General features: G+C 37.9%; 1 protein-coding gene across 1 annotated transcript in view; it reads right to left on the reverse strand.

Moving 5' to 3' along the window:
• Positions 1-6354: 6354 nt before the first annotated feature.
• The window catches only part of CNIH3 (cornichon family AMPA receptor auxiliary protein 3), a 50614-nt gene continuing 44945 nt past the window's right edge, over positions 6355-12023 (reverse strand). The window contains exons 3-5 of the mRNA XM_072409913.1: positions 11345-11457; positions 10699-10842; positions 6355-7027 (exon numbers count right to left, since the gene is read on the reverse strand). Of these exons, the coding sequence (XP_072266014.1) occupies positions 7000-7027; positions 10699-10842; positions 11345-11457 (285 nt within the window). The 3' untranslated portion in view covers positions 6355-6999. The remainder of the gene's footprint in view (positions 7028-10698; positions 10843-11344; positions 11458-12023) is intronic.

The following is a 12023-nucleotide window of genomic DNA, read 5'->3' on the forward strand; positions in this document are numbered from 1 at the left end:
TAATTGTTAAAAAAAAAAAAAAAAAAGCACATCAAAGCCTGAACGTATGCTTATAATTCATGGCAAGCATACATTCAGCACTCAAGCTGTTTTTAATGACATTCTAATGGCTCTTTCCTCTGTCAGTTTTGTGGAAGCAGTGGGAGATTGTGCAGATTCAGATATTGCGTTGTAATGGCCAAGTTGGGTCCTGAAAGTTTTTTTTTCTTTTCCTTTATGTGTTTCCCACTCTACGTGGCACAAACTGTGGGGTACCCCCTTCAACCTGGCAAAAACAGCGGGAGTGCAATCTATCGCGCTCCAAGTTTAAGCCCTGTTCGCCCGCCCCTAATTAACTAATTACCGAGCAGGCAGTTGGTAATAATCTGGAAAGAAGATAGAATGTTGTGAATTGTCTTGCAGGCAATCATTTGTCTGCGTGACACAGCTCATTTATCCTTGCTATTTCTTGTTTGCCCATTCATTATTGCTGAGCTGATAATGATAATGTGGGGTATTACATTAAACGTGTTTATACATTACACTGACTGATGATGAATCTGCCAAGACTGTGTCAAATTGCATGAAATAAAAGAAATATGTCCCAGAACTCTGTATTCATTAAAGGAAACCGCTTTGCAATTTAACCGTCAGTGTGTTCTGAAAAAAATAAACCTTCAAAAATTACTGGAATGCTATATTGGTTTTAGAAGAAAAAAAGGCAATGGTATAGCAAAGACACCCAAGTAGAAAAAGAAATGGTCCAATTAAAAGTAACCATCAACATGTTTCATACCAAATAGTGACAGTTTTCTGGAGTCTAAAATGTCTGTTGGTTTTAAGATAATTTTTATTATATATGACATATACTCGAATATAAACCTACCCAAATATAAACCAAGGTACCTACTTTGACCTGAAAATACAGGAAAACTACATTGACTCCAGTATAAGCCTGGGGCACAAAAAAAAATATTCAGCAATAGTAACTAGGGGTTTTTGGAAAATATGGACATCCCCAGAATGATTTGTAATAAACAATCACCTTTAATATTGTATTGTCTTGCCAGTGGTATTAATATCCCAAAACTCCAATCATAATAATTGTGGAATGATATTTTGAAAAGGACAGCTCCTGTTAAAACCAATTTTTCCCACCATCACCTATTCTAATCTCAACATGATTGAGAAAGAAAAGAGAGCTTGTTTATCTATGCAAGGTTCTTGCCATTCCAAAACGAAATCTGTCGCACAACTGGAAAGAGCAGATGACGCTGTGAGACAACTTCTTACCACAAAGAATAAATAGGTCAGAAAACAATGCTCTGGGCGATGTATATTTCCAAGATCATGGCCAGTATTTTCTGAGACAAGACAGTTTAGCATCATCCATGAGCTCCAGCTGGCACAAGTTTCCACAGAGGAAGGATGAGGGGGGAGAACATGAAATAGCGACGTGATCAGATGTGACAAGGTAGTTGTAATGATCTCAGAACTGACTAAGGTTATGTGATGAGACTGGATGTGATAGGTGAGAGTTGACCGTAACGTAATATGTCGCAGGGCTGTTCTCCAGCTTAGTCCTGGGACCTTTACCAAACAAAGTCAAAGGTGATTAGCATTTAAGTGATCTGTGGACAGAAGCTGAAGACCTATGTGCCAAAAAATTATGGGGCCCTTCATTGAAATAAAGATGGCTAAACCTTCCAATGGGCATACATTACAGCTTTTACTCATTTATCATTTTACACAATCCCATAATGCTGCCACCAGCTACGTGGATGCATGAGAATCCCTGAATGACAGAGGAACCCAGCTTCAATATAAGGCAATTAGTCTTCACAGACTATGGCCCATGTGGTTTACCATTGGGCAGACTGTCTATAGGCCACCAATGATAGCATGGCAGTATGGAAAAAAGCCCAAAGAAGAATGGGGAAGTAAGGACATCAATGGATGTATCTAGTAGAGACAAGAACCAAAATAAAAGGCTGGGACCACAAGAAGGGCTAACAACCCTTAAAGTACTATATGCATTACATTTGAAAGCTCTTGATTTATGAATTGTATTTGAATTTTTAGCCACGTCTACAGAATGATCATTTTCCTTAGTGGATTAGTGGAGGATAATGATTTTGCAGTTTTTTTTTAACAGGGGTATGTTGTTTCTATTAGAAGTGTCCTTCTTAAATATTACCTTTTCTACTAAAATGTAGTTCCTGTGATTAATTCCCTCCTAAGAGAGGAATCAGGGCTTCAACTTTATTCTGGAGAGCTGGGGTTGTTCTATGGACCATCAACGTTTTAAGGAATTTTCTTCACTGACCACCAGTGTAAGGAGTTCTTTTTCTACAGACAACTAATGTAGGTCATTTTCTATTGGCCACTGTTGCAAACCAGGAGTTTCTCTTCTGCGGACCATCAATGTGATTGGTTTTCCCACTGACAGCCAATGTAAGGGGTTCTTCTTCTACTGACCAACAATATAAAAGGAAATTTCCTCATTGACCTCCAGTGTAAGCAGTTCTTTTTCTACTGACCACCAAATTAAGTAGGCATTCCTCCACTGACCTCCAATATAAGGTAGCTCTTTCCTATTGGCCACTAGCAAAAGGAAACAATTATAATTGAATTGCTCTTTTTTGTTTAATATTTGTTACATTTAGTATTATTATTGCAGATAATTTTGTAGCATAAAGCAAGAAGGTGTTAAAAGCGATCTGCTCTGAGAGTCAGTTACACTACATATGCCACATTCTTTACTGGTTTCTTTCAATCTTTCTGCAGCTTACTGATTACGCTAATATACCCTAAGCGGCAGATATAATCATTTGCAGCAGGGTTCCATGATATCTAAAAATAATTTTTAAGGGTTCCTCTGGGGTAAAAAGCTTCTGTAAATGGTAATTATAATTGTTTGATTTATTTTGTTATTCCTTATGTTCCCCTTAAAATTCCAGACACATGATAAATCTATGATAATTTATTATCGGGCTTGAAGATGATTTATTAAAACACATGAAAGATTAGCGTCAGGCTGATCAAAATGAAAAATAGTCTGTCATTACTAGTGACAGCCCGCTTGTAGGAAATCACCTTTCAACTAGAGAAACCTACTTCTGTACTTGATGTGATGGTTCCAGGAGAAAAAAAAACTGAAAAAAAATGCAGATGATATGCATACTTAACCATTAAGGCATCAGTCCCAATCAGCAGATGCTCCGACTATGCATCAGGGCGAGATAAAAAAGAAAAAATACATGTGATGAATTCACCCCTTTGAACCATTTTCCATAATTCATCTGATTGAAAAGCTACAGCATTGCATTGTGGGATGCAGTGGGGGTAGGTGTGCTTTACATTCAGTCAAGGAAAGTTAGGATTTGCATATGCCCAGAGTTCAGAACATATGCAATGTTTTAAAGACATTTTTTTTGATTATTTTTATATTATATTCAGTTATGGATGAATGTGAGAACAGTAAAGTGTATTCCCTTTTTTACTAGGCCATTTCTAGGACCTCCTTTCTAAGTCCATTGCTGTCTACCTAAAAGAACATCACACAATTCCTATTTAAAACTGAACTAAAACTTAAATGTAAAAAAATGTGAGCAGGCAGGTCTTTTTTTTTTGCAAAGGGACAGGTGATGTCTCTTTGCAGTAAAATAACCTTACCTGCCTGATTGCAAATTTTTAAGTACACTCACCTGTCCTTACTCCCCTGCAGGCATTGACATCTTCACTCTGCCTTTAGGTTACACATGTGCACAGGAGATCATTCAGTCTTGGAAAGCTCTGGGGGATGCCTTGATACCTGGCATCCTACACTGAGCTACAAAAGCAAACAAGCAGGTAAGTATGTTCAGCTAGTTTGTTGAAATTATCTCACACAGATTCAGAAAACAAACTCATCTGTGGTGTATCACTACCTGCCTATTCATGTATGATATAAGACAAATTCTGCATCCATTAATTAGATATAAGACAGCAGCCTACAAGTTCTGTGGATGACTCGGTAATACATAGACTATGAAATACTTAATAGATTTCCTGTGCATTGGAAGACATAGTGTGCAGACCAGCAGTATGAACAGCCGCCAATGTGTGACCTTTCCCTCTACGCGTTTTCTGGCTGTTTAAGTAATTAGCGGTATAAGTCTCTCTGACCTTTCAGAACTAAAGCTACATGTTTCCGCTGCCGGGCAGCCTGCACTAAATGCTAATGTAGTTCTAACAGAGCAAGACGTACAGTCGTTTGTATACATATTTAGGGCATGGTCTATTTATGACACCCATAAATCATTTTTCAGGCACTAAAACAAAAAGCTTCTGAATGGGGATGGCAAAGAATGGTACCTGGCTGTTTAATAAAGGTGCATATTTCAGCTCTTTGTAAGACCAACTGCTTATGATAAATGGTCATGATTCTTTGAGTGGTGGACCCAGCCAACAGTGGGCCCCTGTACAGAACTGACTTTAGCCCCCCTCTGTTGGCTGAGGAGGGTCTGGGTCTGATATGCTTTTTCTAATTGCATTTTGAAAGCACATTTCTTGGTTTATACTCAAGTATATATTGTAATAAATTTTGTATGAAGATGTAAAACCCACTTGCCTCTACGCAGCTGGTGTGAACATAGCCTTACAAAACACATGGAGTCATTTTTAAAGCCCAGTTTTCTCAAGGTATAGCTCAACACAATTTAATATAAAATCAACATATAACACAATAATTGATGAACTTTATTCATTTTTTTGTACTTTAACATATTTGTATCCTTTAAATCTTTGCTCTTCTTTTTTTATAGCTAGCCTTGCTTAATTCTTCATTTTATTTTTATTTGTGTTTCCTCGGTAATGTTCCACTGCATCCAATACCCACATAAGAGTTTATTTTCAGCTGGCTTGACCTTCTCAGTCTTCAGCTCCATCTTCCTTAGGAACTCATTAAAGAATATAGCATAAAAACAGAAATATGAAGATTAAGTCAGTGAGAAGTCCCAAGGCTTCCAGTCACATACAGTTTAAGTGAGCCAGATTTGGAGAGGATAAAGATCCCCTCACCTGTCATCTATATGTTTTGCAAAGATTTTATAAAAGTTTATGGCAAATGCCTATCTGCTTCTATGCTGGATATTCTGTATAATAAATTGGGCCTTGCAGTAAAAACATATCTGTATGTACACAGTCTTCTTTTACAATTTACAGCTCAGTGTACATTCTTACCACCATAATAAATAACGTATTGTGCGCAATGTGCAGGTTTCAGTTTATTACAGCTGGCCAATCAATATGGCTAATTATCCCCAAGAGTTTACCTCTGTTTTCAAGGGGACCTTGCATTCAAAACTATTGATTAGGCTGGGACAGTACACTTTGGTTGGCAACAAGCTTTTTTTTATAGGTTTACCTCTGTGCACACGCCACGCAGCTATGACAAGTCCAGGATCCTGTCATCGCTGTGTCCTATAAAACCGCCATCTTCCCTGTGTCTCCACGGCGGGCATTCCAGCTCCATTTAGATTCTTTTCCACCATTGGATAGCCACCCCTCATTGGCTGGCTATTTATTTATCATTTCTGCATGCATGCATCATGAGAAGTAGAGCTAAAACAAAAAGCCATGAGGAGCCAAGGCTTTATTTTTTGATATAGGAGACATTGCTAGTCTCCCTTGCCAATCAGCTCTTCCCTCTGGTAGCTTCTGGTGACTTTTTGTTTTTCTTTAGCTTAGGTCCGATTTAAATTGGTAGTTTCAGATTGGCTTCTGAATATTAGCCTAAGACTAATCTGTAAAAGTGCGGTTTCAGAACTAGCAGTGCACTGTACAATTTAGAATAATGTTCTCAAGTCACAGGGAATTAGGTCTCAGAATGGTATTATTAATGAATCTGCAAGAGAAGATATCCATAAAGTTTGCTACATCTCAGTTTTCCATCCTGTATCCTCTTATATTTCTAATAAATAAAAACATATTACTGATGCTCCATGTGTCATTCAAACTAACATTTAATTTCCTACACTTTAAAAGGCAATTAAAAACAAATGCAAAACAAGCAGAGGGGTTACATCTATCCTTATAAGCAGTAAAGAGGCCCTTATCCACTTACCACCAGGGGGCACACACTACTGACCAGTAGTAAGAAGGGGCACTTCTCTGACTACCAACTGAGGTCCCTCACACAGGGTGTCAGGTGGGAAGCAGAAATGTCTGCAGTTTGTAGTTGTGGCCAGACAACCACACCACAGACAGATGTAGTTGTGGTCAGACAACCACAACCAAAGTTTATCGATAATGGGTAAGCAAAGGTCCCTTTTCTGTAACTTTAATGCAAAACATGCAACAAAAAAAACATTAATAGACAAACTAGGTCACTTTTATAACACAACTTTATTACCATAAATGTTACAACTTATATAACTAACGTAAGTTAAAAATGTCTTTCCCTTTAATATATTGCAACAAATTTGGATTTTTTTGTTTGTTTTTTTCCCAAGTCAATCTTTGCTCTTGAAGCATTAGCCTTTATTTTATTATTGTTTGGATTGTCTCTGGTAATGCATTTAAATACCTAACTTTGCTTTGTTTTTGTTTCTGTGTAAAGAAATACAGAACACACACCCACTTTCAATGGACATGATCCTTTGTGCATGATGATGGACATTCCAACAATCCACAAAATAGTAAATTTCACTGCCGATCATCTTGTCCATCATCCACAATCTCTGATGGTGGTTCTGTACAGCTTCTGGATAATTTGATATTTGAAAAAAGTTCCAATGCATAGGACACGTCTGTACAGTCTCCATCTTTTTTGTTAACAATGGATTGGCCCAGCAACTGTGTAAAAGAAATGTATATTCCACACAGGTTGTATAATACCTTTCACGGACATCACAGCTGGATCTCCAGGGCTCCAAAGTATCATCTAACAGAGACTGCGGATGGTTGGGTAATGTCCATCTGCATTCAAGTGTTTATTTTCAGCTGGTGTGACCTTCTCAGTCTTTAGCTCCCACTTCCTTAGGAACTCATTAAAGTATATATCATACTGGAAAAATATGAAGAAGAGTTTTTTTAGTGAGAATTCCCAATGCCTCCCATCATATTCAATTAATTTTGGTGCGGATAAACCTGTCAGTTCCATACATTGCAAACATTTTACAAAAATTCATAGAAGGTTTGTATCTGCACATATGGAGATGGATAAATTAATTTATATTAGGAAACCTTTGTAGTCAAAACTATGTTATGATTAGCTGTTATGATTGGCTATCAGGCTGATTGTTTTCCAATCTTTAGTCCTAAACTAGCCAGTGAAAGTGTGGTTTCAGAGTTAGGAAACTGCACTAATAGTTCACAGCTACATCATATATTATTATTCTTAAGTCACATGGAACTGGGCCATAAAATATTATTCTACATATTGTACCCCAAAAACAGAAGATAACCATAAAGGTCACCACACCTGTGTATTCCATCTGTCTAATAAAAAAAAAAAAAAAGCTGAAAAAACTTGTGTTGTGCTGTACTGCAATACAATCACCTTTTTGGATTTCTAAAATCTGCCGTTGTCTTTCCCAAGCATTCTGCAACAATTCTCTCCTGCTGGTTCCACACTCTGTCATCATATGAAAAAAGGGACCTGCACAGTCCTAATTTTTCAGATTCCCACCTGTGAACCCCATTACCCTTACCTGATCTATGCAAGAAGCTTGGATTAACAGCTTGACTCTTCTAACCAAGGTTCGGTTAGCAGTGCTGGCTTTGTTAGGGAACACTACTCTGTATTTCTCTTTTAAATCTCTTAATATAATTAAAAAACAAACATTCATCTGGAAAGTCAGTTTTTCAAATTAACTTTTTTATTATCTTTGCTTCTCATCTCATTAAGCAAAATTAAATTAAAAAAAGAAAATATATATTACATTCTTTTAAAGGAATTTAGCAAATTGTAACTTTTTTATTTAGACTGGATTATTTGTAATCGAATGGTCATTTATCTATTTGGATATCTTATCCTTTGGGTCCTTTTATGTACAAGATTGCAATGTCTTCCAATCACATAATTCCTGGATATAATATTATACTGATGGTAGCTCCTATTGTGTGATACTTCCCCCCACCTCCTGGATTGTAAGATTATTGGGCAGGGTCCTCTCCTCCGCCTGTGTCACTGTCTGTATCTGTCTGTCATTTGCAACCCCTATTTAATGTACAGCGCTGCGTACTAAATAAATCCTGTTTAATAATAGTAATAGCACCCAATAAAATATACCACATTGTCAGTAGTGCAATAAGCTTCATATTCGATCCACATCTCTTTACTTTCTGGTACCTATTACTTTATCATTTCATCAAAAAAATCTGATGTTCTGACGGTCCCAGGCACAGGTTTGTATATTGCGGTGTTCATGCTGTGCCCATAGCTGTACCCAGTATCTAGGTGAGGTGGCCACCAATGCAAACAAAATCATTGTGAATCCAGAAGTGAAATATGGTTCTTTTTCCAGCCCATTACCTAAGTGAAATCATGCAGCCTTCTCAGATCTTCCTGAGAAACCTTAGTATCCCAAAATCTCACCATGTTACACTTTTGCACAACTGGTTGATTTACAATCTTCAGATTTACCAAAAGGCAAAAAGAATGCATAAAATCACCAGCACCAAATCTAACAGGCAAGAAATTTGAGTCTGATGTACATAATCACATTATTTGCTAAGGTTTTTTTTGTTAATTCTAGTAATTTTAAATGAAGAAACAGAGGGGGGTGACCGATGATACCCTATTAGTTCTAATACCACACCATGACATCCAGTGGTGTCAAGGTACCCACATATATCAGTAAAGGGTTAAAGTCAACCTATACAGTATGGGCCTGATTTATCAAAGTTCTCCAAGGCTAAGGATAATATAGTAAACACCTATGATCGTCTATCTTCTTCAGTCTTGGATAGATTTATTAAATAGGCCCTATGAGAGAAGGTAAATGAATGTGAATGAAAACTGATAGAATGCCAACTGAAAATGAGCAAACAGAAACTGGCAGATGTTGTACAGAGCAGGAGGGCATAAAAATATCCGCCTAGCTTGTTTAATGGGCTAGATATGCCACATTATTTATACTATTATATAAAATATTCCATAGTTTAGTGAACACACTACACACACAATGTACTGGTAACTCAAGGTCTAATTATTTTTAGTAGGCGTTCACTGAGACTGAAAAAATATTTAAAGGGTTCCTCCAGGGGAACAAGTGTGATCCAATCTATTAGTAACAGCAAAGAACAGATGCTGTTCAACCTAGCAAATACAAAGTAAGAATTACCTGTTAGGGAATGATGTCTGGCTCATTTGGCCAGCGACGGAACACGCTGTGCAAACTATGTATCTTCTTGTGGCATTTTCTGTCTCTTTCTGCAGTAAAACAAACTTACCTACCTGATTACAGTGTTTTGTTAAATGTACACACTGACCTGCAAATGTGCAGTTCAGCATATGACCCCAGCATATTGATTCCCAGGAAAGAATGAACATGCATGGGGTTATGTTATTTCAGCTTGGCTAAATAAAATGGCGAAGACCCCAAACCTAAGGACTGGGTTAAGATATTGTGCTGGTAATGAAGTAAGGAGAGGTGAGTTTAAGAGGTAGGAAAAGGCTGTGAAACTGTTAATCTGAAACTCTGATTTTCTAGTGGTTTCACACAGGTGTTGGTGATCAGGTGTCTATGAGCTCAGTTTGCCGTAGCCTCCTTGGTGGATGTTCTTTTATGCAGCCTGTCCCTGAGAGCTGTGATTTTCCTGTATTCACTCTGACACCTGACCTTTGGCTTTTGATCTTGCTCTGGTTCCATAACTTTGGCATTGACTCTAAAACTTGTTTTGGCTCTCAACCATTGGCTTTGGCTTCTGACCTTACACTGGCTCTTAATCCTTGGATTGACTTCTGACAATTACTGATACTCTGCCTCTGCTTAAACCTTCCACTGACCCTGTTTATGTAAAGATTTGGAGCTGCAACCTGGTACCTGTTGGTTGTGCAACAAACTTTGCTGTGTCAGACCAGTGGGTCTGGTGGAAACCAGAAAATCTGCACCTCAACCTGTGTTGTGCCATCTGCAGATCAGCATTCATAGCTCCTAGGTGGACCTCCGTGATCCAAATCTGGTTCTTTTCAGGTGCTTCTCATTTGGTGTTTATTTTAAGTAAACCTAAAAGCTGTTCATTTGTATTTCACTAGACAGGAATTCTACAATGAACAACCATGTCAACACGGGTCCTACTTTACTCTGCCCCACTTAAAGTGGAACTAAATCCCGCAATGCCCACCTGTCCATGTTCCTTCGCAGGGCACTGCTATGTTTTTTTTCTCCTCTTCCTGTTGGCAATACTTAGCCATCTTCATTGGTCTGGCTGGAAATGACATAACACCTGCACAGCCATGCGGGGGTTCTATCATTCCCGACACATGCAGGGAAAGCCAGGATTGTGCATGCGCAGCTCAGTTTTTTTTTTCCAGATACATGGAGCAATCAGACAGGTAAAACAAATAATTAAGGAAGGGACATTGCCTGTCTCTTTCTGCAATAATGATCAGCCTGATCATAAAAGCGGAACTTAATTTCTTCTTTAAGAGGAACTAAATTTTATGTCAGTTTAAGATTCAAGAGATCCTGTTGATAGATGACACTAAACTACACAACGGAGGAGACATACCAGTATAGATAATAGAAGAAGGAGAGCAGGTAAAATGCCAACTTGCACCAAGCCTCTTTTTGGCAGTAGCTCAGCGTACTGGCATTCATGACTACAGGGGGGTCATATGCCAATTCGGAGCTGTCAGCTGGACCATGGAAATACCTGAATGCAGGAAACCAAAACATATGTTAATGTAATGAACCGATTGCAGCATAAATTTCACATTAGTAGTTAGCATAATTGATGAATTTAGGAGCGCAGCTCATATTTTTGTGTATCAAAGATGTAGTTATATAGTAAAGTTTTCATATGAAGCCAGAAGGTGGTGCTCTTAGGTACCTTTTATGCTTTCCAGGATCTCCCCCCTTCCCCCCCTTGCAGATGAAAAACACCTCCCTTCAGAGAGTTCAGTATGTGTTTTCAATTAGATACATTGAGTTTCAAAGGAAACAGTTGTGCCTGCTCTTTATAAAACTTAATCTTCTGAGAATTTCACATCCTTGCTTCCTGTTCTTGTGCCACTTATTAACATCTCTCTAATGTAGAGAGCCAAGAAGCCATCTTGACCAAGGATCTAAACCTTCTCAACCTATCTAGAACAGTAAAATAATTTTGTCAGATTTGCTTTAACTGAGATGTGCTGCATGATAAAATATGTTCTTACCTCCATATATGATAAAAAAGCAGGGGTGCATTCAGCCCAAGTGTTAACCATTCTTCTGCACAAAGAAACATTATACAGAACAGGCTGTGTATGGAATATTCTGGGAGAACCAGCTAAACAATAGAAGAATAGAAGAAATGATGTTAGCAGAAATAGTGTAATATAAAAATAATGTAATTACCAAACACATGGCAGGTTTTGTTATACTTACCTGTGTAAGTACGACACACAGTACAATATAATGACTAGGTAGCACTGTGTGCTTAAAGGCTGCTTGTAATATTCTGCAGCCTAACAACTCTCTGTGTTCAAACCTTCATATCTCCTAAAGTGTTTGTTGTAATGACTTGAAATTTTTAGGGTACACAGGGTACCCTTAAGTACATGCCCCCCCTTCTGGTTATATGTTAAATAAATTGCAATTCTCTGTTTTTTGTTTGTTTTTTTGTTTAGTTTCTGCTTTTTAGTTCAGAAATGGTGAACAGGGAGTAATATTTGACAAGCCAGAACTGTATGATACCGGTAGCTTTGGTATATGTTTCCAGAAAAGGGGATGGGGACACAAGCTCGTGTCCCAGGGGTCCAACCCTGTGCATATCTTTATACAGAAGAGTGCTTTAAAATGGGAATTCAGAAATGTTTGCTTTCATGAAAATGTAGCCCTCAAAATTAAATTTTT

The sequence above is a fragment of the Pyxicephalus adspersus genome, chromosome 4, assembly GCF_032062135.1.
Source record: "Pyxicephalus adspersus chromosome 4, UCB_Pads_2.0, whole genome shotgun sequence".
Taxonomy (NCBI): domain Eukaryota; kingdom Metazoa; phylum Chordata; class Amphibia; order Anura; family Pyxicephalidae; genus Pyxicephalus; species Pyxicephalus adspersus.